Source organism: Monosiga brevicollis, genomic scaffold (assembly GCF_000002865.3).
Source record: "Monosiga brevicollis MX1 MONBRscaffold_21 genomic scaffold, whole genome shotgun sequence".
In the NCBI taxonomy this organism is placed as follows: Eukaryota; class Choanoflagellata; order Craspedida; family Salpingoecidae; genus Monosiga; species Monosiga brevicollis.
Genome location: NW_001865058.1, coordinates 261,379 through 288,643, shown reverse-complemented (window position 1 = coordinate 288,643; position 27,265 = coordinate 261,379). Strand labels below are relative to the sequence as shown.

Below are 27,265 nucleotides of genomic sequence, written 5' to 3'. Positions count from 1 at the left end.
ACCCCAAGCTGCAACTGGCCCGAGAGCTGAAGTTTATTGCGCGCAAGCCACCAAAAGCACCGGCCGTGAGTGTGAATGACGGAGAACCAGTACCATTGCACGGCAAGCCGTTTGAAGACGATGCCCCGACCTCATCGATGTCTGTGCGGGAGTGGGAGGATACGGGGACGTTGGATTACATTTCGGACTTGGTGCAGCCCGAGTGGCGGCCCATTACTCCGGCGTTGGTGCTGGGTCGGGATGACGATGATGATGGAGATGACGTCTCCCTCACGGGCTTGGAGCTGGGCCTTCAAACCTTTGGTGGCGACGATGGTGGCGGCGCTGCTGCTGCTGCTGTTGGCGCTGCTGCTGATGCTGTTGCTGCTGCTGCTGAGGAAGCTGCCCAAGCTCAGGATGGGGCGGGGGCCCTGCCACACCTCAGTGCAGCCCCCCGCCAAGACCAGGAGGGCGCTGCAGCAAGCCACGCTGGCACGAATGTGAAGCGCGAGGAGGTGGACTTTACGTCGGCTTTGCTGCCATCGGATCACGTCTTGAGTTTGGTGGATACCTTGCAGGCGCCAACAGTGGTGCCACGTGCTTCCATTGGTGTATCAACGGATGCGATACGACCAGAGGTAGGACAAGAGTCCCCCGGTCAGCCTGCTGGACAAGCCGTTGCGGCAACAGATGTTTTGTTGCTACCAGAAGCAGCCGATCCTTTGCAGATGATGGAGCTGCCGATGGATGCAGACGTGCCGCTGGACTTTTCTCAAATCTTGTCCAGTTTGGCACAGCACGTGGGCGAGGGAGGCGAGAACGAGGTCAATGAGCTCGCCATGGGCAACTATGGGGCACCAGCCAGTTTGTCTGTAGAGCCAATCTCCAATGCATCACCGCCGCCACCACCGCCGCCGCCCCCCGCCGTTCAGGCAGCTTTGTCAGATGGAGGAGGATCCGCATCAGATGAGACGGACGATGACATGGAGATGCTGTAATGCAATCCACTGTAGGTTTGCATGCTTTTTGCTTTCACCTGATGATTGTGTCGGGTCTGTGCATGTGCAGAATGCATGTGTTTGGCTGACTTGACTGGTTGCTGAGAGCACTCGAGTGTGTGATTTGCATTTTCTTTCTTTCCTTCTTTCCTTTTTTTTTTTTTGACGAGGTAGGGGCAGAAATGGCAACCAAAATCAATTGAGGTGGTAAAGTAGGCCCACCGATTCTTAAAAAGCAGCACCGAAGGCAAGCAGATGAGAAAGCGGGGTAGCTCTAACACAAGCCCGAAACCTAAGTAAATTGTTTTCACAGGCCACCAACGACGAGGCCGGGGAAAGTCTTGAAATAAGAAGAGGCAAAGGGAAAAGAGGGAGCGCCAAGTGTCGCGATCCGGAGTGTGGGGGAGTGCTGGCAAGAAAGGTGGGAGAAGGGTTCAACGCCTTGGCATCTTGACTTAGAGCTCGGCACGAATCTCGTAATCACCCTTGGCATAACCTTCACCCTCGTCCTGGAGAGATTGACCGTAGTCAAACTGAGCACCGTAGCGGAGCTTGAGGTTGTACTCGCTGAACTTGGCGACATCCACCATGGAGGTGTTCAGGACAATGGCAAAGGCGGGGTCCACGTAGGGGACGGGCTGAGCGGTGGTGGCAACATCGTCGGACCAGGGATAGCGGTTGAGGAAGGGCAACATCGACGCCGGCAGAGTGGAGGGGTAAGTAGTGGCAAAGTCTTCAAAGGCCACTTCGTACTCGCTCTGGAAGCGCTCAGCGGGAGGGAACTCGAGGACGACGGAGGTGGCAATGTCTTGAGAGGGAACAAAGCCGTAGATGCGGTTCAACTTGGCGTAGACGCAGAAGTACTCAAAGTTGCGAGCGGCAGCCATGACGGTAGCGTAATCGGAGCAGGGGCCAAGGGTGGAGACATCAACGTTCAGCTTGCCGAGGTCGTTGTCGACGGAGCGGTTGAGGAAGCGGGCAACACGCTCCTCGTAGTTCTTAAGCAGGTTCTCGTTGAAGGTGTCACTATCGGGAGAGTAAGTGATCTCGACGGTGGCGTCGCTCAGGAAGACACCGTGGCCGACGACAAACTGGGTCTTGGGGCCAGAGCGGTTGCCGGGGAGCGAGGCGAACATGACAGAGTAGCAGATGGCGAAGAAGCAGACAAGACCGGCGTTGAAGCAAAAGTAAAACGCCGCAACCTTCTCTGCAATTTGGTTGAAGCAGATTCAGAGAGGGACCAAAGAAGACAAGGGTGAGCAAGGGTGAGACCAGGGGCCCTCGAGTCGTTCGTGGGCATTGCGTTGAAGCGGGGTGAGGTGGCGACGTACTGTAGTCACCGGGGGGGATCTCGTCCGCGGCATCGTGCAGGCTGGTGCTGAGGTTGTTCGTGTTGGAAGGCATGGTGCTGGTTCGTCTAGCCAAAGGTGATTTGCGAACCAAAAAAAAAAGGGGGAGGGGGGCACGGAGGAACAGAAATGAGCTATTGATGAACAGCGTCAGCAGCCAACAAGGAGGAGGAGGAGGAGGAGAAGCAGTGCACAAATTGTGTGTTTGAAGATGCATGTGGACCATGTCGACGCGAGCGCCGCGATCGACCCCCGGAAAAACCAAAAAAGGCGGCGACCAAAGACCAGCGCAACACACATACACCCCAAGATCACTCCATGCATACGGGATGGTTAATGCTACACCAACGCCAAGGCGCTGCCCTTTTTACAAGGGCACAACAAAGGCCGTTCAAGCGCCACAACAAATCTCTCTCTCTCTCTCTCTGTGTGCAGTCAGTGATCTCACTTTCCGCCCCTTTTGACTGTCAAAATTAGAAACAGCGGCACCACTGCCGTTTGTTCCTCGAGACGTGTGCGTGTGGTACATCAGACAACACCATCATCATCAAGCCAAGACCAGTGAGAAGATGATCACACAGCCAACAGGCGCTGCCGTTTCTTCTCTCTGTGACGGCGCGCGCATGTGTGTGTGTGTGTGTTACCTCTTGAAAGGAAATGTGTGTGTGTGTGTGTGTGTGTGTGTGTGTGTGTGTGTGTGTGTGTGTGTGTGTGTGTGTGAGTGTGTTTGAAGATTTTTCAGGAGGACGATGTGGAAGTGGGGTTGAACCTCTGAGAGCGAGTACCAGATTGTACTATTCTCTGCATTTAGATTGCTTTTTCCTTGACCATAGATACCCAAACCGTACTTTTCTCTGAGATGCTCGCTGGCCAAGGGTATCTCTCTGTTTCTTTTGTGCACACCACGCGCATGTGCTCCAATAGTAGATATTAAACTGTGACGACAGTCACACTATAATCGATAATAGTGTAGATACTGACACGCTTAGTAGCAAGGTTGGACATATCACGATAAATGAATGAGATACAAATTTGTGCTGAGGGGCTAAAGAAGAAAAGTGTAACTAATGACACACAATTAATGTGTTTGCGAATGCAGTCATGATTTTGAACTTCTTGCGTTTCGGGGCTTAGGGGCTGGTCGCTGTGCTGGTCGCTGGGCGCATTTGGGGGATGACTCGGTGATTGCTGGGCTGGTTCGCCACTCAAACTGTCCGTTGCCCCGTTGGACTTCAAGTGTCTTTGAACAGTTTGAGGCGGGTGTCTGCTTTGTCCTGCTCGTCGACGACTCTCTGTGCAGTTCTACTCCCTTCTTCTCTAAAGTACTTGTCAGGCTCCAGGACGTCTGGAGGCCGGTTTTGGGTTGCGAGGAAGCGCGTAGGTTTGAGGAAGCGTTTTTGAGAGAGGTTTGAGAGACGTCCGTCGGGACGGAGCGAAAGCTTTGATGGTGTCTTGAGGTCAATTGAACCAGCTGCGGTCGGCAAGCATTCACAGTGACCAGACTTTTTTGCCCGAAGAAGCTGCTCTTTGACGCTTACACAAACAAATGCACATGAACGTCGCAAATCCATTCGTTACACACAGCAAGCCGGACAATCAGAGCATGCCGATAGCTTGCAACTTCTGGTCGAGGTCAGCACTTGCACGGTCGCGGAGGACGCCTAGCAGCAGAGTGCTCTCCTCAGACAGCAGGCCGCGTGGCACATTCTCATGTCGTTCACCCCTAGAAAGCAGGAACATGAGACATGAACTGTGTAGCTCAACAATGGACCTGTGTTCTTACCATTTGTTGCTGCAGAACCCCAACTTGCACTTTCTCCGGTAGCCGTTCCAGCGACGATGCGTAATGAGCGGCGGAAGGCTTGCCGAAACTGATTGCACAACGCAAGCGACGTCAACTTGATTTCCGTTGTGGATTGAAGCAACACTGAGAACGTCCAGACGGCCTTCTTGTTGATTCTCCCTCAGGGTAAAGGTCTCGATCTTGGACGAATAGCTGAAGTGGCTGGCAATGCTTGCTGCTATCTGTTTCTTAGTATCATCAGAAATATGCTGTGCGTTGCTTTTGCGAAGGAGATCATCCAGACGATTGCTGATTTCTTGTGGAGATGGCTTGCTGTTGAAAGTTGCGATCTCTGTGGCCACTCGCGCCGAATTTTCAGCCTGAGAGCGAAGGGTCATTAGGTCCATCTGTGCGTTACTGCTGATGATGGCATGATCATGCCAGGCTCCGTAAGCCAAAGAAGCAAAGCTGAGGCAGGACAGTGCAAAGGTAAAAGCGCTCATTTTCGTATCCTTGTGTCGCTGAAATGTGGTGCAGGTGTAAATGAAGAATGAGCGTCATGAGATGGAGCTCTTCAACCAATTTCTCGATCGAGTAACTTGTACTCCGAAATGTGCAGGTGTTATTGAACCAATCGAGTAACTTGTACTGCGGTAAGATACGTATCCTTCTGTTGCTGAATTGTGCAGGAATGAGCGTCATGACATGGAGTTCTTCAACCAATTTTGTACAATGTCATGTACTCCGGTAAGATACATGTGCGTTCTGTTGCCGAAATGTCTTCAACCTATTTCTCGAGTCACTTGTACTCCGGTAAGATACATGTGCGTTCTCGAGTGAGATAAATGAAATGCTACAGCACATGAGAACAAATGCATTGTGTGTGAGATCAGAGTAGTGGCCGAACTTCATTTTAACAGCCATTTGAGCATTGGGTCTGGCGCTGATCAGCCATGGACAAAGGTTTCAAACTAGCTTGGCTCTTGGCGCTTGCATTGATGATGCCAATGGCCTTTGCCAAAAGCTCCTCAGTTGATCAATCGACGAAAGCAAAAGCAGCAAGTAAGCTTGGTGGAAACGGAGATATCATTGATTACATGGCTAGTCTTGGACAACCGGGTCTGGAGGCGATTCACAAGCTTGTGCATTCGACGTCAACAACCAAGATCGACCGTCACGAGCGCGCCAAAGACCAAATGCGCCAGCTTAAATACGCATCTCATTTCCAACACGGCGTCACTGGAGATCGAATCAGCGCTGTCGAGTCCCTGAAAGCCAGCATTGAAGCCAAAGTCCCTGATGCAAGCCTGCATGAAGCTTTCACACGCGCCATCGAGCTCACGATGACTCACTTCGAGGGTTCCATCCGGGATCAAGATTTTGTTTTCAATTCTCCAGATGGATCCTTGCATATGATGATCTTGCGCTGGTCGACCGGCCCAGCCGGCACTACTTTTGCGTACAACTTTGGCCTGTTCAAAATGGATTTCAAGCTCCAAAACGATCGCATTTTCAAAACCGTGCAGAAGTCGAATTTCTTTCGATCCAAGAGCTACGTCACGATGGAAGAGCTGGCGCCATCTTTGGATTTGGAAACCACATTGGCGTTTGCCGCGTTTGCTGTGGATGCCCACCTTCATCTCGAGAAGCAAGCCAATAGCGATATGGACCCTTTGCGCATGCTCGCGGCAAGATACGAAAACCATCCCATGATCCTTGGCGCCCACAGCGGTCGAGCGATGCAGGAGCTCTAATGTCTGTTGCGTGCGTGCGTGAACATGTGTCCGTCTGTAGCTGTCTGGGTCAAAATGATGGCGATGTATGGTCGAATCAAGCAGTGGTTGATGTTGTGATTGTGCAGCTGTTGACAATCTTGTTTTGATTTAATTGATAGACAGAAGGCCACAGGCACTGAAATAGAAGCCTCGCCAGGCATATTGGGCAACTACATGAAATACTGCTCGTACTCTAGTGTTTATGTATATGAATTGACAGATGAACAGACCAAAATGACAGCACATGATGACAGATAAACAAAAGACAGACTGACTGACACCGAGAAACACCAGACGGACTGAATGCAGCAGACGGTGTGATCTAGCCAGATCAGTAATGGTGTGGAAAGAAAACGGTACAAAGAGATGATAAGACAGCCGCGCGGCGCAAGGGATGCTGCAAGGCAAAGTGTGGTGGTGGCTGAGGCTCAGCTGATGCCAAGCTGGTGGGCATGGTCTTTGATGTAATTGTAGTCGAGTGCCGGTGCCAGGTTGCTCAGATGTTGGGGAGACGCCTAGATGCGGATGCAGCGAACGCTATCCCAGGCCGACACAGCCGGATCGGTTCGGTCTAGGATTGCGTTGATGTAGCAGGCAGTGCTTGTGGCAATGGCAACTGCAATGCATCGGCGTAGCTGGAGGGCGAAGTGCGTGGGGCTGTAGCCTTCATCTGGATGGTGACGGCGAGCTCGTCTTCGAGATGCTTGTTTGATCAGCAGGAGGAAGGCATCTGACAGGCCACCGTTGCTTGTGGTTGCAAGTGGGATGAAGTCCATGCCTCGGGCCTTGAGTTGGGTCTCGTACTTCGTGCGTTTGACTCTCTCAGCCCGTTGGACGGGTCTGGCAACGGTGTCTCTTAGAATGGCAGCGCAGTCCTCGCTCTGTACGGTGGTGGTGGTGACATCGGCTCCTGTGCGGCGTGATTCATCTGGGTGTTGGAAGGTCAAGTCCAGTCGTTGTTGGCCAGCGAGAGTGCCATTGTATGGCGGTTCAACGGCGACGGAAAAGCCAGAAGATGCGAGCTTTTGGGCGAGTGCGTTGGTGATGGCCGAATGACGCTGGTTTTTGATTTGCCATGCAGGCTTGGGCAGACTGCTGCGTGGGCGAGTGTCAGCTTGGTGTAGCGCGATGGGTGGATTTCTCTGCAGAGTGGGCATGAGTTCGCTGAGTTGGAGCATCCTGGTGTCCAGCGCGTGGTGTTGGTCTTGTGTTGAAGGATGCTTTGGAACTGATCGTTGGGTAGGCCCCGTTCACTTGAGACTCTGATGTTGAGGATGTCCGCTGAGCCGGTCTGCTTGTTGGTGCTTGTTGGTGAGAAGGGTGATCAAGCACTCTTGCTTGCAGTTCTTTGCGTTGATGCGCTGTGACAGTTGGATGTAGGCAGCTGAGCCTGGTGCTTGCGTCTTGAGCTGGCGTACGTCCTCAACGATGGCGTGGTTGGCTGGGCAGTTAGTGTCAGGCTCCAAGACGTCTGGAGGCTGGTTTTGGGTTGCGAGGAAGCGCGTAGGTTTGAGGAAGCGTTTTGAGAGAGGTTTGAGAGACGTCCGTCGGGACGGAGCGAAAGTTGTGATGGTGTCTTGAGGTCAATTGAACCAGCTATCGGTCGTTGGCAACCGCGCAGAAAGCGTCAACAGCTTCTTGGCGCTCGTCAGGTGTGCGATCGTCCTGCATCTTGTCCTTGGGACCACGTGGTGCCAAGGATCGAACGTCTCGGCCCACACTGCGTGCCCAACCGCAGAACTCCCCGTACGCCTGTTCAAAGGCAAATGCTGCCTTGAAGCTGCAAGTCTCCATCCTGCGTTGTGTGACGGTGGTAACGGTGCGTCGTCCATCCGGCACCCCGTCCACCGCCGATTGCATCGTCTGGATGTGCGTCCAAACTTGTCCCAGTTCGTAGATGTTCTGCATCAGCTCGGGGTACACGCTTTCAACAATGGTGGTCACGTCGATCACCAAGTCCTGGCGCGCCTTGGTGTGGATGTCATTCGTCACACCGCTGAGAACGCTTGCCAGCTCTTCAGCGCGCAGGTCGATGACTGCACCGGGTACCTCCACTTTGACGCGCCTGTCATGTCGCAACTGAGTCAGTCCTCGCTCCACGCTTGACGTGCCCAGAAGCGTCTCCACGCTCCCGGGCGGCACAGGGGGGAGACAATCGCCTTCCATGGCGCTCGTCCACTTAACCCAGCTGGCAGGCACGGTTCCGAGGTCATGGGCGGCGCTAGGCTGTACTTCGCTAGCGGGGCCATCGGCGGCGCGTGAGTAGTAGACCGCTGTCGCTTGCACGTTTTTCAACTTGGCCGGGTCCAGACTATAATCCTCTGGAAACGAAATGATGAGCAGACCACGCAACGTCTTGTAGCGCTGGAAAAGTTTGGCACCTTGCTGGCGACTTCTGAGAACGTCGCGGTTGCCAACCTCGACCTCGATAATCACAAAAGGCAGCAGATCCGACCCGTTCGTCCGGACAGCGAGCGCGACGTCTGGAGCGTCGCCATTCAAGCGGCGTAAGTTGGTGTCCTGCTTCATCAGCAAGCGATCCAGGTCCAGGAGTGCATTGTAGGCTCCGGCGTACTGCTCGACCTGCTTGGCGGCAGCTCGGGTCCCCGCGTCGTGTGCAGAGTCACTTGATTTGGAGATGAAAAGTTTCCGGGCGTCGTCATCAAAGAAAAACTTGGCTCCCCGAGCAGCTCGGTGTGTGGTGTCAGGACAGTGGTCAATGTTGAAGGCGACCAGCAGGCCTTCATTGGGAACACCAAATGCGCAGGCGTGCTTCACCGCGTTCTGCAGGTCATCGGGCGTCACGTCGCGCTGCGCGGCGTCCACGGCCGCAAGCTTCTCAGAGCACGCTGTGTCTGCCGTCACGCCATGCGACATGATGCCATGAGTACCGCGTGGGCGAAGGAACTGCAAGGCTGCAAGACAGACCTTGGTCATCCTCATCAAATGCTTCCTCTTCCATGTCTCCCTCGTCTTGCTTGTCCGCTTCCTGCGCCTCTTGTTTCATTTGCGCGTCGGTGATGCTTGCCCTCGACAGTTCTACGGCCCAGACGACAGCTTCGCGTGAGGATGAAAATCCACATCAGTACAGATATCTCCGTCCGGCACATACCTTGCTCGGCGACGGCGACAGCCTCCTCGCTTGCAGTGGCGGCAGTCTCTTGGCTTGCAGTAGCGCGCGCAGCGGCGGCCGCTGAGGCAGTGCCTAGGTTCCAGGGATGTGAAGTTTGGCAAGGCGTGTGTCCCACTACAAGCCCGAGTCAAGGCCCGACCATGACATACCTTGCTTTCGCGCCGCGCGCTTGGGTTTCGGGGCGCCGTCATCCTGCACCTCCTCCGTAATTGTGGCTGCATCTATGACGAGAGGAGGGTCCCACGGTGAAACCATGTTGTTCGGAAGAACACCTAGATCAAGAACAATATATCTGAAACAATAGGACAGAGGTGGTGTTTTTACACAGCAACGTACCATCCATCATGCTGCTGGCGGCGACTGGCTGATTCAGCTTCTTCACTGAAAGCGCAGCGCAACAAATGACCAATGAGGGTCAAATGGTCCCTGGATCCAGTAAAAGAAACATAACACTTCCATGTGTGAGTACCCTCACCTTTCGCCTGGGCGTGAAAACGGTGGATTTATCTCCTGGGGCCTTGTGAGGAGAGTGGTCCTTAAACTCCTGTAGTGTCCATGTGGGGCTGAGCACCTTCGCCAGAAGCCGTTGCATCCATGCGGCGTTTCCTCCGGCCGAAAAAGAGAACCAATGGAGATACAAAATGTCCTCGTAGCATCCAGGTCTCCCGACAGGGCTTCCCTGACTTGGTGGGGGAGGTCGTATGCTCGTCGATGAGATGCAAAGAAACGCGCTCGATGTTCACCGACAGCACCCTTCACGGGCACGAGAACTTGTTTGGCAAGCGCCCCAAGCTGTCCATCTTCTGTTTGCTGAAGCAAGTGCTTGATGCTGGTGCCCGTGGAAAACGTGTAACAACTCGTAGCCCAGTCGTTCCCGAAATAAAAGACCAGCGGATTGCCAGCCGGGGCCGCCAAAACAGGCAGCGTCAGCTGACGCGTCACCACGGGTGGCGGACCGTCGCAGCGCGTCGTCAAGAAAATCACCGACGCCGCCTGAAGCTCCACAAGATTCAGCGGCGCATGGCAGTCGGCGCCACTGCCGATCTTAAAAAAAAAAAAAAAAAAAAAAAAAAAAAAAAACGGATTTCAACAAGTATAAATTAGAGAGTAAGGATCGCCTTCTCCAAAATACAAACGCCCTGCTCAACTTTATTTCCAAGAGGTAGGACTTTGTCACCACATGTTAGATTAGAGGAACATTCTTGTCATGCCCACACGCAGTTGACGCGCAACAGCGAGAGAGAGAGAGACAGAGAGAGAGAGAGAGAGAGAGAGAGAGAGAGAGAGAGAGAGAGAGAGAGAGAGAGAGCGGACGCGATCCAAACTCACAAGTGACGGCGGCGACAGCGGCGGCGGCGACGGCAGTGGCAATTGCAGTGTTGACTGTACAGAGGTGTGGCAAATGCAATTGTGTTTGGTACGGCGTGGGGCACGTTTGATTTTGGTTTGCAGTTGTCTGACTGCGTGTGTTGGCGCGATTTGATAGGCACGACGGTCGTAGACACGGGGCGAGTGAGTTACCCTGACAACTCATCAAGCAAGATTGCTTCGGTCTCCCTTCCCCGCTGGCCACGGCCGGCCCCCGATGCGGAGCCCGTTTCTGTTCGCCCGAGACTCACTTGAAATCCTCTTTCCATCCCTCGCCTTTTTTCTTTTCTTGTGAACCCCCTCATTCGTGGTGGCACTGCCAAGCTCGTTCTTCTTGAGAGGGGTGCTCTGACACGCCTCAAGCGGCCGTGTCTGGCGACAGACAGGCCCACGCTCGCCGTTGCCGCTTGGTCGCCAGAAGCAGCAGCAAGAGGTATTGCGGGACCTTGAGCATGGCCGACCATGATCTCTACCAGCTCCTTGGTGTGGACCCCAATGCCAGTGCCAGCGAGCTCCGCAAGGCATATCTGCGCGAAGCGCGCACACACCATCCCGACAAAGCGGGGGCCAACCCCAAGGCAGACGATGACCGCTTCTTTCACCTCAAGCGCGCTTACGATATTCTCAGCCACCCCGTTCGTCGCCTGGTTTACGATAAGCGCGAGTACACCACCATTCAACTCCTTCACACCAGCCCCCTCTTTGACGCGGACGACTTTTTTGAGCAACATCCCTGGCTCCGCCCAGGCCCCGCCGAGACAACCCTAGCCTCACCCCAATCTGGCGTCTCTTCCTCCTCCTCCTCCACTTCCTCCTCTTCCTCCTCGTTTGTACAGGCCCCTGCTCCACGGGAGAGCCCTCCCTCGCCCCGCGAGCGCGATGTTCCCTCTCCAGACATCACCACCATCGATGCATCAACCACCACGGCCCTTGCAGATAGCCCCGCCCCGTCTAGCCGGCCGCATACTACCGACAGCCCAACCAAATTGGCCCCTTCCAGTCCCAAAAGCCAATCCAGTCCCACCGCCAACGACAGCGGGGCCCCCATCACACTTGCAACACGTCGCGATAGCCAAAACAGCCCTGGCCAGGCGCCGCCTGCGAATCATCCTGTAGATGCCAGCCACCGCAAGACGGAGCTATGGTTGGACCTGGAAGACCGCTTGTTTCCCTCTGTCAAGGAGGTCTCCGTCTCCCGCACCGTGCTACCCAAGCATGGGCCCAGGCGCGAAGAAACCATCCTGCTGACCGTCGACGTTCAGCCCCATTGGGAGCACGGCACCGTCGTCACCTTTGGCGGCGCTGGCGACGTGGTCGAGGACGGCAGTCATGAGTTTGACTACCACGTGCACATTTGCTTCCGCCCCCACCCCATCTACACCTGCCAGGGCTCTGACCTGTTGGCTGTGGCCAAGGTCTCCCTCTGGGGCGCTCTCTATGGCTGCACCACCGTCCTTCCCCTGCCCGATGGCACTGAACATCTCATTCCCCTCGACAGCGTGGCCCCAGACACCAAATATCGTATTCCTGGTGCTGGTCTGCGTAAAGCTAGCACCACCGAACCGGATCGCGTCAGCAGGCCCGCATCAGAACGTGCCCTCGAGAAACCTCATGCCTTGCGTGGCGACATTTGGGTCGAATTTGTCATTGACACCCCCGAAGCCCCTGCAGAGCTTCCTTTCTCCAAGTGCACTTACCCCACCCACTGGACCGCCATCCCCGTTGCCTGTGAGCGCTGCCAGCGACGTCACTGCTCTGGTGAGGTCGATACCTGCAAGTTTCATCCCGGGGCTCTCCTGGCCGAGATCACGCTCGATGCCGGCCCCGCGCCACCGGCAACGCTCACCGCATGCTCCCCACAAGCCAACGCCATGCTCCGGTCTGCCGAGGCTCCATCCCATGGGACTTGGTCTTGCTGCCGCGCCCCTGCCAACCACCCTGGCTGTCAACAGGCGCCAAAACACAACCCACATCCAGAGTCAGTGGCGCGCGCGCACGCCATCGCTGCGCACAATCGGTTAAAGTGCGCCATTGATCACGGCGATCCGTATCAAGTCGGTTTGCAGCTATTAGCCTGTCGTGACAGCGAGTTGGACATTATGGCCTCGCGCGCCATGAGCGCCTGCAATTTCTTTGCCCTTATCATCCTCTTGCGCGCGGGTGCCGACGTTCCCCATGCCCACGGCCTTGCTGGCGCTCTGGCCCAAACAGCTCAGACAGATGCTCACCTCGTTCGCCAGTTACTGCGCGTGCTCGCGGTGGATCCAGAACTCGTTGACCTGCTCCGCCGTATACCCCACGTTTTGGCCATTATCTATGGCGTGCTCTGCGAGCAGGGCCACTGCGACGCCGTCATTGCCGTCCTCGAACACCCCCGCATCATGCCACATCAATGCAAGGTGCAGGAAATGCAGGATCGCTCATACGCGCTGCTCATGGCTGCAGCCGCTCGCAACCACCGCCGCTGCGCCGAGCTACTCTTGAACACGGGCGTGCTACCTGATGCCCCATCTGCTGCCGTGCTGGGACGAACCCCGCTTCTCGAGGCCATCTCACGGGGTCACACGGACATGGTTGGTCTGCTGCTGGCCCGCGGTGCCAATTCAGACCGCGTCGGCCTCTTTGGGGCCCTGATGGAAAGTGCCACGCCGCTGGCTGCCGCCGCGCGCTTGGGTCACGTTGTCATTCTTCGCCAGCTTCTTGCTGCCGGTGCTCGAACTGACCAGGCAGAACCTCAGTTTGGCCGTACAGCGTTGCACGAAGCGGCATTGCACGGGCGGCACGTGATGGCTGCCATGCTAGTTGCCGCTGGCGCTCGAACTCATGTTCGCGATCTTGATGGCCTTCGTCCCCTTGACTTGGCGCTCCAGTGCAACAACTGGCTGGTTGCCAAAACTATTCAGCCTGCCATGGTGCAAGAAGCGTTGCACAGTATGCAAGGCCTTACCCTTGTGCGCATCCTGTACGACGAGCTCAACACGGAAGAGCCTGACATCTTATCCGAGCCTCGCTATCAAAACGCCGGACCACTCCTAGGCCAGCGCTCGCGTCGCCACTCGTTCGCAGAGGCAGGGGTTGTGGCACGACCCATGCAGACCTCGTCCTCAATCGCTCGACGCTTATCGCGGGAGGAAAGCAATGGCACTGGGTCCACAGAGGCCCTGCGCGGTCGCTTGGTTGTGCTTGAGGACGCCTTGTCCACTCTCTGTTCGTTCTCCGACGGGCTGGGCGCCGCATGCCAAGCGGATCTCTGTGGCAGTCGGCAAGGCGTAGCCCGTGCCATCCGAGCGTATGAATTGTGGCGTCAAGCATGCGACAACCCCCGACGATCGGTTGACTTGGGTGCCTCCACGATCAGCGCCCTGATTTCGGCTGGCATTGGTGTCAAAACGCGCCTCCAGCAGCGCCTCGATGGTGTCTCTCCCGTCTGAGCCACCCGCGCCCATGTTGAATTTTTTACTTGTCGATCCACCATCTCTATCTATTTCCATGCCACCTCATGCCACGCCTCCTTCCGAGTTTCCCTGTATGTACTGAGGCGCCGCGACCAGTTGTGTTTCCAAAACCAAACGTCTTTGTTGTGTCAATGTGTCAAACCCAACTACAGTAACGAATGCATAGTAAGAGCAAAAATTTATTCCCCATCTTGCAGAGTGACGGCAACTGGCACGACACGGCGTATTATAACGACCCATCATGTTGCAATGATAATAATATGATATTATAGTCAATTACACTGACGTGTGACACATGGGGTGGCCAACAGAGAAGGGCGCGTCAGCCATGTGTAGATCCACCACTATGCTTCAACCTTCTCTGCGGAAACAGCCTCGCTCCCGCTGCTTGGAACAACAGCAGCCGGCACAGGCATCTGCTCAGCTACCACAGGGATTGGGGCTGCTGAAACCGGATCAGCTGCAGGGTTGGGATTGCTTGTCGCGTCGACGGCTGCACCAGAGGCTGCTGCATTACTAGAGGCAGTCGGGTCTGGCAAGGTAGTTGGAGCCGAATCCGCCGATGAAGCGTCACCTTTGCGTCCAGCCTTCTTCTTTTGGTCTCGGCGCTCTCGACGTGGACGCTGCTCTTTGGGAGCGACGGCGGCATCAACCTTCTTTGGCTCGGCAGCTGCGGTCGTTGCTCCATCTACCGCTGCATCAGTCACATCCTCTGCATATTATGCAAAAACACCAAGCAAATTTGGGATGAACCAGCCAGCCCAGCATTCTCAAGCGCACAGCCCTCACCATCCTTGCTGGGTTTAACGGCCGCTGCTCTATCATGACTGCAAACATACTCTTGGGCTCGCGACGGCGGCGGTCATTCTTGCTTGTCTTGGAGGCGCTACCGGGCAGAGCAGCGCGGCGCGCGTCTTCCGAGGCCTCGGCATCACTGGCTTTGGCGCCATTGCCACCCTTCTTCTTGTTACGGGGCTTTTCGCTCTTGGTCGAGGCATCAGACGCAGCAGGAGCTGGTGCGGGGTCGGCGGGGGCGCCTTCGGCTGACTGGCCCCGGCCTTCGCGGCCACGACCGCGGCCGCGGCCGCGGCCACGACCACGACCTCGGCCGCGCTCACCGCCCATTTGTGTTGGAGGCGTATCAGCCTCAGGGGAGGGGGCTTCGGCCTCAACAGCTGGGCCTGCACCATTACGATCATGATTATCGCGCCCACGGCCCGCACCACGGCCGCTGCCACGACCCGCACCACGACCGGTGCCACGGCCACGAGTCACGCCCAGTGCGCGGCGTAGCTCGCGCACCTCACGCAAGTCATCCATTTGGCTTCGCAATGCTTCCAGGCTGAACTCAGCCATGACGCGAGCCGTCTCGCACGCCTCCTATTGAGTAGGCAGCAGCGCACCCACCACGAATCGGCCCGCACAGGTCAGCACGGGCACAAAAAATTGCACGCAGAACACGGTCACAATGGGCTAACCTTGCGGCCGGTAAAGCGCACGCCTCGCTCAAAGAGCGTCGCGCGAACAATGCCAGAATTTTCTTCAATTCGACGGATATTCTCACCCGATTTACCAATAAAGCCGCCCATCAGGCTCCTGGTGAGATTCAACGGGAGTGCGGTCGAGGTGGCGTGAGCACTGATGGGGAAGCGCATGTCTTCTGCCAATTGAAGAGTCTGTGGTCAAAAACGCACTTGTCAAACATAATGTCCAAGTGGACATATTCCAGTTGTTGGGCAGCGGCTTCGCATGCCTCTTCGCTTTGACCAAAGATGTCAATGCAGACGCGACCCTGGTCATCAGGCTTGGGCGCGACACTGATTTCATGCACGCCCTTGATTTGCTTGGCAGTGAGAATGTTTGAGCCACCCTAATCAAACATGGACATCAAATAAGAGAGACAAAAAGATCTTTGGGCAGGTAGAAGCCATGTATAATTGGCGCACGACAACTCGGTCGCTAGCCAGGGGTTTGAGCAAAAGCATACCGCGCCGATTGCCAGGCCCACGAGGTCCTTCAAGAGAAAAAGCTGTTTGTGTGTTTTTGGGGCCTTGCGTTGCTCCTTCAGGCTTTCCAGCTGCTCTCGTTCTTGTCGGAAGGAGAGCTGTCGCTCCATCTGCAAATTCGGCAGAATTAGAATGACAGCAGATACCAGGTACGAGCAGATGCTGGTTGATTCAACCCACCTTCGTCTTGAGTTGGGGCAGCAGAATGGCGGCCAATTGCTGTGCCTTGTCATCGCCCTGCCAGATTTGTGAAAAAAGAAGGATGAGGTCCATATAGCAGAGGGCAAATGATGTCGCTCTTTTAAACCAACGGAAACAATGGATTCCAGAAAAAAACAAAAAAGATGAGAGAGGAGAGAGAGAGAGAGAGAGAGAGAGAGAGAGAGAGAGAGAGAGAGAGAGAGAGAGAGAGAGAGAGAGAGAGAGAGAGAGAGAGAGAGACGGAAATCAAAGGTACCGAGTACTTACGACAAGCACGATGGTGCCTTGCTCAGGCTTGGGAACAACGGCCACCAGGGTTGCATGACGCTGGAAGGAGCTGATGTCCACATCTGACATCCTGTGAAGGTTAATTGATTAGAGAACCAGCAGACTGAAGCCAAAGCGCAAGGGCACACCAAAAGGACGTACAAGAGGAGCAGCTTTTTGTTGACGCGCTCCACCTTGGCCTTGATATCGTTACCCAAGGCCAGTCTGCAGCATTTGGCAGGGCGAGTACAACAAGAGGGTGTTTCAGGGGGCAAAAATTGAGGGTTGAGATAGAGCTGCACGGAAACAAGGCAAAACAACGTACGAGGCCGTGGCGGCAGGGCGAATCTTGTCCAGTTCGATGAGAGCATCGTGGCTGGAGTCCCACCCCTCAAAGTTGACCTTGATACATTCAGTCAGTACCTTGACCACCTTGCCTCGATACCAAGCTGGGGTGCCGTTGTTGCCAAATCGATGAAAGACCTGAGATGGAAATACGAGCAGATGGCCATGGCGCTTGGGTGACTGAAGGTCTCTGCTTTTGGGGCGTGGGCCAAGCATGTCTGGTCGGGTTGCGGTACGAGTGGGGCGAGTGCTGTCTACTCACATCCACGGGCGCATCGAGGGTGGGCTTGAAATCAGCCTCTGCCTGGGTCGGAGTGCGAAGATTCTTAAAGGGCACTTTTTGTGTCGCATACACGCTGATGATGGGAGGTGCAAGACAACGCGAAGAGGGTACATAAGGGGGTTTCAAGGCGGATATAGGCTTGGGTGTACCCGGAAGACGGGAGATAGCAATCGTACTCATTTTCATAAGCGACGCGCACACCATCAGCCAGATAATCCACAATCTTTCCCTGCAAGACAATGTTGTACCGCATCGGGCCAACCAAGGTAAGGGGCAAACAATTGGGCCACGCAGCAAAATGAAACAAGAAGACGGAAGACACAGCTCATCCATCTGGAGAAAAAAAATATATCAGATCATCAGGCGTGTGATTGAGGGCGGGCGCAGCGCGCCTACGTACGCGGTAGTAGCAATTGTTGTCGGCATCGAGAATCTCAACGTCCTATCGAGTCGAGGCCAAAACAGGAGCAAGGGGCACGGTGAATCAAAATGATGAAGATGGCTTTTGGGCAAGGGCACAGGATCGGAGACTCGAGTGCTTTGAATGAAAGAGCGGGATAACTGCTTTGCCGCCACTTTGTCACAAGCCACGTACAAAGTGAGGGGCGTCAGCAGCCGCCATGGTCAGAGGTGAGGCCGGAGGGAAAAGAGCCCACCGAGGCTAGCAACTTGCGAGACCGAGATCGGCGGGGAAGAACGAAGCAAGCCGTGCTTCAAAAGCGCAGCGCCAACAGTCCTACAGAGCCAATGTGCATCGCGACAGCGGAGACAGATCAGCCATGGGCACGGCAATGACGGGGCTGCCAGCCAGGCAAAGTCTTTTGGGGGGTCAGTGAGGTCGTGATGGTGACCAATCGGGGTTGTTCTCCCCTCGCCTTGGTCGACCAGATCCCTCAAAGAGAAGGTTGGCAGCCCAACAGGCCAGCTGACGTGATTTGCCCAGTGGCACAATGCCAGCGATGCGGCAGCTCAAACGACGGCCATCCTCAAGCCAGTGACCCTGACGCTGCCCTTTTTATTATTTTGCTTGTGTGTGGGGGGGGGGGTATTGTTTTGCGAAACCTTACACTTGGTACAATTGGTAGACGGAAATGTGAGAGAGAGAGAGGGACAGAGAGAGAGAGAGAGAGGTTTGGGCGGTTTGAGAAAGAGAGAAATAAAGAGCAAAGACACAAAGGAAAAGCACAACTACCACATGAGAGAGAGAGAGAGAGAGAGACAGAGCAGAGAGAGAGACAGAGAGAGACAGAGAGAGAGAGAGAGAGACAGAGAGAGACAGAGAGAGAGAGAGACAGAGCAGAGAGAGAGAGAGAGAGAGAGACAGAGAGAGAGAGAGACAGAGCAGAGAGAGACACAGAGAGAGACAGAGAGAGAGAGAGACAGAGCAGAGACAGAGAGAGAGAGAGAGACAGAGCAGAGAGAGACAGAGAGAGAGAGAGAGACAGAGCAGAGAGAGAGAGAGACAGAGAGAGAGACAGAGAAAGAGAGAGAGAGAGAGCGAGTAAGAGAGACAGAGAGCGAGCAGACGAACAGAGAGAAGAGAGGGATGTAGTTCACACAAGCGCAACAACAAAAAACTTTCTTTTGGGAAAAAACAAAAGATGGGCTCGGACTCGCCACTTGCCTTCTATGGCTTTTGCTTTCTCTCTCTCTCTCTCTCTCTATGGAGCGGTGCGCTCTTTCAGATACCACGGTCGTGTCATTTGATCTTTGCTGGTCTGCTTCATGTTCTCTCCTTGGCTCCCAAGCGCCGACTCGGACGCTCTGTCTTGGACGCATGTTATTCGTTTTTGACATGGGATTGAAGCACAGGAACAACACGGAGAAACAAAAATCGACCTCGAGGTGGCGTTGGGAATCAAGGCATGGTTTATTGCTTGCGAGGCGCGGCTTCACGCTTGGCGACGCGCTTGGCCTTTTGCACAATCTCGCTCACCGAGTGCTTCTTCTTACCACCCTTGGCGCGGCCCTTGACAGCCTTGACACGAGGCACCTTGGGCTTGACGCCCGGATCGGCACGCACGCCCTCGTAGGCCTGGGGTGTCTTGGTAGGGGCCTCGCCACGTGGCTTGTGGCGGGGCTTCTTGCCACGCTGATCCAATTCCACCTTCTTGCCCTTCTTGCCCTTGAAGCTGCCGCGTCCACTGGACTTGCCAGAACCTTGGCCAGTCTTGCTTGGTGGTCCACCCTTGGAACGCTTGCTGTCTCGCTCACCATTCCCGCTGCTACTCGAGGTCGTGGCTCCAGCCGCTACGGGGCGCTTGGCTCCAGGCTTGCCAGCCAAGCGACGCTGTGCTCCGCTTCCTTGCTACACATGCAAGCATCGTGTGAGCACTCTTTGAAGTGAGCACCATTTGAAAGCAGTTCAGTGTGCAACGCACCGCTTTGAGTTTTTGGCGCTGGATAACGTTGGCATCGCGGCACCGCGACACGCGCAGCGTGCGGCCGCGTACCTACCCGACCACACACAGCCATAATGAGCAAGCATGTTGGAAAGAACCAATGCAGTGTTTTTTTTTTTTTTTTTTTTTTTTTTGGTTTTTTTTTGGTTTTTTCGGTGTGACGAGTGATGAGCGTGTCTCCCTTGTCGTACCTGGCATTCCTTCATGAGCGCCAGGCCCACACTCTCGGCCAGCTCAAAGAGCACGTAAGCAAATCCCTTGCCGATGGCATATTTCTTGTCGCGCACGATGCGCACGCCCTCCACCGTACCACAGGAATCAAAGGCCCCATGCAGTTCCTCCTCCGAAGCATCTGTGTGAGGCAAAAGATGTGCCGCGTCAGGGAGTAGGACCCCGCGTCGGTCTACCACCCGGTTATGCGATTCAACAGGCGCATGGGCACGACTCGGTGATACATGTATGGCAACACACCAAAGGGAAGATTGCCAACAAAGATGGACCGATGCAGGTCAAAGGTTTTCGTCTCTGCGCGCGTGACACGGAGGTGGTGGCCTTGGAATTCAACGCCGTTGCTAAATGTCCAAATGTCGGCCAATGGCATCCCCGGTGAGAACCTAGTACCGGTGCACCACGGTGACAAAAGAGAGGCTATTCACGATACGCACAAGGTGAGGGCTTGTGTCACGGCAGCGTCGGCCGTAAATACCACGTAGGCATTCATGGAGCTCTGCTCCGAGGCGAGTCGCTTGCGTCTGCAGGATGGTAATGACATCATCAGAGCACAAAGTCAGGCAGACCCAGTTGCAACCTTTTATTTCGCCAATCAGAGCACACGCAAGGGGCACGCACTGCATGACGGCGGTGGCCCGGTTGGCCTTGTGTTGCAGGAGTGACTACACATCGAGATTGAGAGGGAGATGACGATGGTGGTTGGAGGCGGGCAAGTGATGAGGCATACACATACAAAGCAGGATCGGCATAGGCGGGAGACACGGCCAGCGGGCAGCAACAGCGTACCACGGTGCGTAGACGGATCGATTCAATCTCGCCGCAGTCGGCAAACAGCTCTTTAAGCGCCTGAAGATGATCGGACCGGGGTGAGGGGACAACATCGTTGGGCAATCATGAATCATTGCGTTGGGCATCCGTCCTTAGGCTCACCTTGGCTTTGACGGTGGCTGGGAGATTGCCGACAAAAATGGTACGGGCGGTGCGCTCTGCCTGGGCAGCATCGCGGGCTGCCTTGGCTGCTGCTCGCACCTCACGGGCGGTGGGAGCCGGTTCAGGGTCTTCCGGCTCACTCTCGCTCTCTGTGGGACTTGGAATGGGCTCCTCCGCGGGCTGTCCAACCTCTTGTGGGGTTGCCACGGCGGGGCTCTTACGGCTCTTCTTGGCCTTGGAAGCTGACTTTGGTGTTGCCGTCAGGGGTTCAACCGGCTTGAGCGTCGCAGCCAGCGTGTCGTCTGTCACCTCGACGGCCTCGCCGAACCGAAACGGTGCTGCAGTCGCCATCCTGACAAGGCGGGGGCAGAACAAGCCGCACAGCCCCTCCACCACCGGTCAAAAGGCCACTCGACCCCAACCCAACCCAAGCTCAGGAACTGTCAACAACAACCGTACACCTCCACAACAAGCACCCGCCCGTCAACTCTACCACCACGACCGCGACCGCGACCACGACCACGACCACGACCGCAACTGCTGCTCCTGCTGCTGCTCTGAGAAATCAACTACACGTGTGTGGTACCGATGTCCCCTCACACACACACTCTCTCGCTCTGCTCATTTCTCTGGATTTGTGCATGGGTTTACCCTGCTCTCTGCGTAGAATGACAAAACCTTGACAATCTCTGATTCCTCTACGATTTTCCATGATACGCTCTCTGACCAACAACAATACCTCTATCAAACGGTCGATTTCATGTTCTCCCTCTCCTTGTACCTGTGTCTTTGGTCTCTTCTCTCTGCAAAACATCTGACAATCATTTCTGCTGACAAAGTCATCGCCCCTCTCTACACTGGATTGAATGAATTCGTGGTCAATGGATGTGGCGCCGATCAAGTTCGAGCGGCCGATGGTCAAGAGATGTTGGGGTTGGAGGCTTCGTGTTAAATTGGGTCATTTCGCCGATGGGGCTCGACGAGGTTGAATGGAATGATACGCACAAAAAAAAGCAGAGAAAAAAAAAAAAGGAACATGGGACTCGACGACAAGACACGGGCGCAAAAGACAGTCAGCTACGGTGAGTAAGGCCGTCACTCCTTGCAAAATCCGAAAGAAAAAACAAGATCAAAGAGCCACCCGAGTTTGAATTGCATGTCCTGGGCCGGGCGTTTAGTAGCCGCTGGCATTGTGGCGCGAGGCCTGAGTCTTGTCGACAGCGTTGACGACCTGGGCAGCACGGGGGGCGTTCATGGCCGACTTGACGGCAAAGGCCTCGGCATCGACGGCAGGGGCACCCTCACCACCTTTGTTGATCTGCAGGGACTTGGCCTGGGACGTGGCACCGAGCTGGCCTGAAACAAGTTGATCCAAAGCAAGTCACCAAAACAAAAACAAACATAGTGACAGAAAGAGCCAGTCCATGAGTGACAAGCAAAATGCCAACACAAGGCGCCGGCACAGTGCCAGAGAAACAGAAAGTTGAGGTGGAACATCTTAACATACTCTTGGCGTGCTGCATCTCGAACGAGTCGGCGGGGACGGTGCCTCCGGGCTTGACCTGCCACTTGAACTGCTTCTCCTCAGACATGCTACCAGCACACAACAAACAAACCAAAAACCGGCAGTCATGAGCAAACAAGCACTGTTGTTCCAAAACAATGGGCATTCAAGCCATCTCAACCCGCCTTCAACAACAGCACCCACGCATTCAGTGCGCTGCCACAGCACCGCCACATCACATACCTGCTGGTGTTTTTAGTGAAGAAGAACGAAGAAAAAACTCAAAACGACTGACAGTGCAAGAAAAAATGCGCCCCGTGTTCCGCCCCCTTCCCAAGCCATTCGGAGCGCAGCGGTGGTGGGGTCAGGCTGGCTAGTGGCATACAACTTGACCCCCTGGTTGGTTCTCGCTCGTTCTGTGGAGGCGAGTGGTCAGGGTGGTTGCTACAACTACATTCTGACCCAGCTACACTTTGGATTGTCTGACAATGTACGACAAGATGTTGTGGAGTTTCAGGCACATGAATGAATTGCGTCGGTCAGTCAAGTCAGTCTGTACACACGGGAGGGGACGGTCACTTGAAAACAGCACAGCAACAACAACAGCAATAAGCGCACCACCAGCCAAGACAAGAAGAGCACAAAGTGTGGGGGCGAGGGGAAGCGCAAGGCGGGGTCGAGGGATAGGTATGATAACACAGGCACAACAACGGGACAGAAATGAAACAGTTGGTTGGTGGTAAATCGATCAACAACAACGCTCAACCAGACATAGATAAGAACAACACCAACAAGCAAAAACCAAAAGAACAACAAGAAAAAAAAAAGGTATAAAACTAACAATCAAGCAAGATAAACGGTTGAAAAGGTACCCATGCACATGCCCAATCGAGATCAAGGGCAAAGGTTCATTAGGCCGAGGCCTCGCCACCATGGTGCGCATCGACCTGAAGGTAGCCACTGGCATTGGCCTCGGATGAGGCGTGATCAAAATCGATCGTGTCATAGTCGGGGCCGTCCACGCCTTCCACATGCATATACCCCGACTCAGGATCGGCATTACCCACCACAGTCTGATACATGTTGTTGGAGATTGGGGCACCGCGCGGCGACACGGTATCGTAAGCCCCGTTGTTCAGTTGCCGCGAACCTGCGCCCGGCATGGTGACATAAGCACCGTTGTTGAGCGTCCTCTGCTCCTTGGGTGGCGTAACAACGCCAGTTTGGCTTTCCTCATCTCCACTGTCGTCAGCAAAGAGAGGGTTGCTGTAGGCGAGTGCGGCTCCGTTGCTGCTTGTCAACACAGGCGTGGGCACACCCGATGGCTGCTCGGGCGCACGACGGCGGCGCACGAACAATGCAATGAGCAGAATCAAAAGCAGGACGGCCAGCACCACACCAATGGGTACACCCACAGACGTGGCCGTGTCCGCGCTTTTGTCGCTTTCGCCGTTTCCGCGTGCTGCCTCGGGGTCGATGGTGTTGAGCCGGCCCATGGGTGTGGTGGTTGTCGTTGTCGTTGGTGCACAGATGCTTGTGTCGCACAATTGACAGGGCAGCATCGTGGACCGTGTCAGAGTCGATGTGTTAAAGGTTTCGGCTTCGAGTTGCTGCAACTCATCCAACAGGGCGTTGGAAGCGCTGAGCTCCAAAAGTGCACACGTCAGTCGTCGCACGCTGCGTGCATTGGCCTCGACGCCATACGTCACGATGGCAGATCCCTCACGTACATCCATCAGCTGAACGTCCGAAGATGTCACCAGGCCATCAGTGCCAGAGATGGTGCCCACGGCATCAACGACAGCCGTAACCAACGTGCTGGTTTGGATATCAGCCGGGGTGACACCGGTGATGCGCACCACCAGCACAGAAAGATATGATGTATCCTCGCTCGTCGTCGAGGTAACGTCTGGAGCCGACGAGCTCGCCGCAGAAGGAGCGGCAGAAGCGGTACTAGGAACGAGATCGGACGGAGAGGCTGTAGAGGTGGAGGTCGGCTCGGATGGTGTTGTGGTCACGTCCCAGGCTTCACTTGTGAAAACGTCTTCTGTTGACGTGATGGTGACGCCGGGAGTCGTCGTGCTTGCTTCGGGTGTTGTTGCCTTGGGTGTTGTTGCCTCTGGTGTTGTTGCCTCGGGTGTTGTTGCCTCGGGTGTTGTTGCCTCGGGTGTTGTTGCCTCGGGTGTTGTTGCCTTGGATGTTGTTGCCTCGGGTGTTGTTGCCTCGGGTGTTGTTGCCTCGGGTGTTGTTGCCTTGGATGTTGTTGCCTCGGGTGTTGTTGCCTCGGGTGTTGTTGCCTCTGGTGTTGTTGCCTCTGGTGTTGTTGCCTCTGGTGTTGTTGCCTCGGGTGTTGTTGCCTCGGGTGTTGTTGCCTCGGGTGTTGTTGCCTTGGATGTTGTTGCCTTGATTGTCGATGTCGGTTCTTCCGTTGATAGGGCTGTGATACTGGTGGTGGTGGTGGTGGTAGTAGTAGGAGTAGCAGTATTAGTAGTAGTAGTAGTGGTCGTAGTCGTGGTAGTAGTGGTAGTAGTGGTCGTAGTGGTAGTAGTGGCAGTAGTGGTAGCAGTGGTAGTGGTAGTAGTGGTAGTAGCGGCAGCAGTGGTAGTAGTGGTAGTGGTAGTAGTGGTAGTAGTGGTTGTAGTGGTTGTTGTTGTGGTAGTTGTAGTCGTGGTCGAGCTAGGGGCTTCGGAAGACGAGCTGGAAGTCGTGGTAGTCGTGCTTGTCGTGGAAGCCGTAGTCGTTGTAGTAGTTGTAGTAGTTGTTGTGGTTGTCGTGGTTGTTGCGACGGTCGTGGTTGTTGTGGTTGCGGCAGAGTCGCACGTGGCCCACCAAGTGCTGTTTTTGCCAGCTTGTGCCCGGTTACAACTTTCTCGAACGTAGCACCAGGGCTGCGAGATGGGCATATCGTGGTCGATGGGGCCTGTGGCATACATTTGGCAAGTGGCACCCGCTCCTGCAGCGTCGGCATAGCCTTCACAAGAGCATGGTCCCACATCAAAGCCAGGGTCGGGGCACACACGATGAAGTTCAACAGCATCACACAATTCAGTGGCCAGACAATCCATCCAACGTAAACCGGCTTCAATGTCATCCTCGCCGTCGGGGCAATCGGGGTGCACATAGCACCACTGCGTGGCCGGGTAACTAGTGGTGGGGCGACCTGTCGTCGAACAGTAGCCCCCGACTGTTTGGCCATTGCGAACAAAAGTTTCGCCAGTGCACTCGCAAAGGGGGTTGGGGTCTCGCTGACCCGTGAAGAGAAGATTATCCTCGGAAATCGTTCCAACCATATCTGCTGTCACGGTATTGCTTGGGCGCGAGATCCACGCGTCGGCACCACGTGGTAGAATCACGACCTTGCGCGTCACTGGATCAAAGGAACCGGTCGCGCGGTAACGAGCTATATAACGCGAAGGGACGGTAGGTGGGGGTTCAAGCATAATAATCAACTGCGGGTGAGGTCCTGACGCCAGAGCATGTGGTGTGTGTATGTGCGTGTGTGTGTGTGTGTGTGTGTGTGTGTGTGTGTGTGTGTGTGTGTGTGTGTGTGTGTGTGTGTGTGTGTGTGTGTGTGTGTGTGTGTGTGTGTGTGTGTGTGTGTGTGTGTGTGTGTGTGTGTGTGTGTGTGTGTGTGTGTGTGTGTGTGTGTGTGTGTGTGTGTGTGTGATTGGATCTGCAAGCTGACACGTACATTCTTCGAGCGAATCCGAGGTGACATCGACAAGAACGGTAAAGTTGTTCCCACTGATGCCGGTGACAATGACATCAAGACGACGGTGCGAGGTGTCTGGCAGGAGGCCATAATAGGCCGTGCACTCGAAGCTGCCAACCCATTGATCTCCAATTTCAAAGGGGGTTCCGCTATGAGGGAGATGACAGGAGCGAAGAGCCGAAAAATAACCCGGGCAAGTGCCCTGGGTCAGGGTGCCTGAGAAGCTGAGGCCCTGGTCGGTCGGGTCGTCGCTGCTGCCAACGGCAATTGTGCCACGAAAGACGTTGTTGATGCCACCAGCTCTGGCGGCGATGTAAATTGGGATGGAGGTGGCGTACACATCGTCGACCGTAATGTCCTGCACAAATTCCACATCAAAATCATCCTCATCCACCAGTTCAACTTGAACGCGGACAATGTAGGCTGCGCTGGTGGCAGACGCGGTGATGCTAATGACGGTGAGTTCCAGGTGGCCATCGGATTCGACTGCGGGCCCGCAGACGATGGAGTAGCGACCAACGTAGCGATCGCCAATCGAGAGGGTGGCATTTGAGAAGATGGTGGTGTTGGGTTGGCAAGCATCGACGGTGTCAGCGCCGGCGGGGCTGACAAAGCCCTTGGGGCAGGAAGCACAGTAGGCTTTGGCGTTGGCGGCGTACGTGTTGTTGGGACACTTGACGCAATTTCGGCCAGCTGGAAAGGCATCGTTGAAGTAGCCAGTGGGAGAAACGTGACCGGGAGGGCAATGGGGGTTGGAGGGCGAGGCCACCAGGGGAAGACGCTCGTAGTAGCTACCGGTGGCGGTGTAATCCAGGCTACCAGGGCCCGCCTGGGCGGCGGTTTCATAAGAGATGTAGCATCGCGTCCCAGTCGAGTCGGAGAAGAAATCAAAGGAGAGACAGGCGAGATCACGGAGGCATTGGGAGGCACAGGCTTCGGCGGACATGCCCAAGTTTTCAAACCGGCCGCCATCGTTATTGTTGATCAGGTATCGTTGTGGGGTTCGAGTGAAGAAAGGCAGGCTGGAGGGGGCGTTGTTGACATCGTAGAGATCAAAGTAAGGGTACGAGGTCACAATGCCAGTGGAAGAGTTGTCAAAGGACAAGTAGCAATCTCCACCATCCGCCAGGTTGGTCTGATAGTCGAAGGAGCGACAGTGCATGTCAAAGGTGCACAGGGCCTTGCACTGTTCCAGCGTTTGATGATCGTGGGCCCAATAATACTCGCCACCATTGTTGGATCTGGCGAGCAACGTCTGGGCCATTCGAGAAAATTGCACCTGGCCGCGACACGCTGCGGGACCGGCAATCAGGAGCAGCATCACCAGCTGGGCCGCCGCCGCCGCCGCCGCCGTCGCCATCGCCTTCATCTTGGCGCGTGCCCCGTGCGTCAAAACGGTCTACGGACGACAGTCAGAACAAAGTACCCCAAACCAACGCCTGGAGCGACCGTCGGCTCAACTCAATCACACACCTCCTCGGTCAAGACAACCGCGGGAGCTCAGGGGAACAGGAGCAGGGGGGGCACAGGGCCTCGGGGGGCAC

The 27,265-nt window shown here is 55.3% G+C and overlaps 10 protein-coding genes across 10 annotated transcripts; 3 read left to right on the top strand and 7 right to left on the bottom strand.

Annotated features, from left to right (window-relative positions):
* Positions 1–1,161: 1,161 nt before the first annotated feature.
* Positions 1,162–2,388, bottom strand: MONBRDRAFT_38180 (uncharacterized protein). Its single transcript, XM_001748118.1, has 2 exons — positions 2,309–2,388; positions 1,162–2,184 (listed from the first exon to the last, which is right to left on the bottom strand). Exons 1-2 carry the CDS (start codon positions 2,379–2,381, stop codon positions 1,433–1,435), a joined length of 825 nt encoding a protein of 274 aa, XP_001748170.1. The 5' UTR covers positions 2,382–2,388; the 3' UTR covers positions 1,162–1,432.
* Positions 2,389–2,644: 256 nt separating this feature from the next.
* On the top strand, positions 2,645–3,057 carry MONBRDRAFT_27731 (uncharacterized protein; the record flags this gene model as incomplete). Its single annotated transcript, XM_001748197.1, has 2 exons — positions 2,645–2,760; positions 2,859–3,057. The coding sequence occupies 2 exons, from the start codon at positions 2,645–2,647 to the stop codon at positions 3,055–3,057; spliced, it is 315 nt and encodes a 104-aa protein (XP_001748249.1).
* An 865-nt stretch (positions 3,058–3,922) lies between these two features.
* On the bottom strand, positions 3,923–4,612 carry MONBRDRAFT_27730 (uncharacterized protein; the record flags this gene model as incomplete). The annotated part of the gene is made up of 2 exons (XM_001748117.1): positions 3,923–4,049; positions 4,110–4,612. The coding sequence occupies 2 exons, from the start codon at positions 4,610–4,612 to the stop codon at positions 3,923–3,925; spliced, it is 630 nt and encodes a 209-aa protein (XP_001748169.1).
* Positions 4,613–5,062: 450 nt separating this feature from the next.
* On the top strand, positions 5,063–5,863 carry MONBRDRAFT_27729 (uncharacterized protein; the record flags this gene model as incomplete). The annotated part of the gene is made up of 1 exon (XM_001748196.1): positions 5,063–5,863. One exon carries the CDS (start codon positions 5,063–5,065, stop codon positions 5,861–5,863), a length of 801 nt encoding a protein of 266 aa, XP_001748248.1.
* A 536-nt stretch (positions 5,864–6,399) lies between these two features.
* Positions 6,400–7,062, bottom strand: MONBRDRAFT_10413 (uncharacterized protein; the record flags this gene model as incomplete). Its single annotated transcript, XM_001748116.1, has 1 exon — positions 6,400–7,062. One exon carries the CDS (start codon positions 7,060–7,062, stop codon positions 6,400–6,402), a length of 663 nt encoding a protein of 220 aa, XP_001748168.1.
* A 418-nt stretch (positions 7,063–7,480) lies between these two features.
* Positions 7,481–9,363, bottom strand: MONBRDRAFT_38179 (uncharacterized protein; the record flags this gene model as incomplete). Its single annotated transcript, XM_001748115.1, has 4 exons — positions 7,481–8,799; positions 8,997–9,089; positions 9,167–9,238; positions 9,354–9,363. The coding sequence occupies 4 exons, from the start codon at positions 9,361–9,363 to the stop codon at positions 7,481–7,483; spliced, it is 1,494 nt and encodes a 497-aa protein (XP_001748167.1).
* A 1,474-nt stretch (positions 9,364–10,837) lies between these two features.
* Positions 10,838–12,407, top strand: MONBRDRAFT_27727 (uncharacterized protein; the record flags this gene model as incomplete). Its single annotated transcript, XM_001748195.1, has 2 exons — positions 10,838–12,264; positions 12,338–12,407. The coding sequence occupies 2 exons, from the start codon at positions 10,838–10,840 to the stop codon at positions 12,405–12,407; spliced, it is 1,497 nt and encodes a 498-aa protein (XP_001748247.1).
* A 2,132-nt stretch (positions 12,408–14,539) lies between these two features.
* MONBRDRAFT_10410 (uncharacterized protein) lies at positions 14,540–17,195 on the bottom strand (the record flags this gene model as incomplete). Its single annotated transcript, XM_001748114.1, has 8 exons — positions 14,540–15,220; positions 15,319–15,516; positions 15,828–15,956; positions 16,027–16,083; positions 16,315–16,405; positions 16,640–16,797; positions 16,922–17,015; positions 17,092–17,195. 8 exons carry the CDS (start codon positions 17,193–17,195, stop codon positions 14,540–14,542), a joined length of 1,512 nt encoding a protein of 503 aa, XP_001748166.1.
* Positions 17,196–18,812: 1,617 nt separating this feature from the next.
* On the bottom strand, positions 18,813–20,856 carry MONBRDRAFT_10409 (uncharacterized protein; the record flags this gene model as incomplete). Its single annotated transcript, XM_001748113.1, has 7 exons — positions 18,813–19,250; positions 19,324–19,395; positions 19,536–19,696; positions 19,816–19,958; positions 20,010–20,096; positions 20,309–20,421; positions 20,506–20,856. 7 exons carry the CDS (start codon positions 20,854–20,856, stop codon positions 18,813–18,815), a joined length of 1,365 nt encoding a protein of 454 aa, XP_001748165.1.
* A 586-nt stretch (positions 20,857–21,442) lies between these two features.
* Positions 21,443–27,090, bottom strand: MONBRDRAFT_33569 (uncharacterized protein; the record flags this gene model as incomplete). Its single annotated transcript, XM_001748112.1, has 5 exons — positions 21,443–21,861; positions 22,013–22,098; positions 22,504–22,562; positions 22,957–25,409; positions 25,701–27,090. 5 exons carry the CDS (start codon positions 27,088–27,090, stop codon positions 21,680–21,682), a joined length of 4,170 nt encoding a protein of 1,389 aa, XP_001748164.1. The 3' UTR covers positions 21,443–21,679.
* Positions 27,091–27,265: the final 175 nt, after the last annotated feature.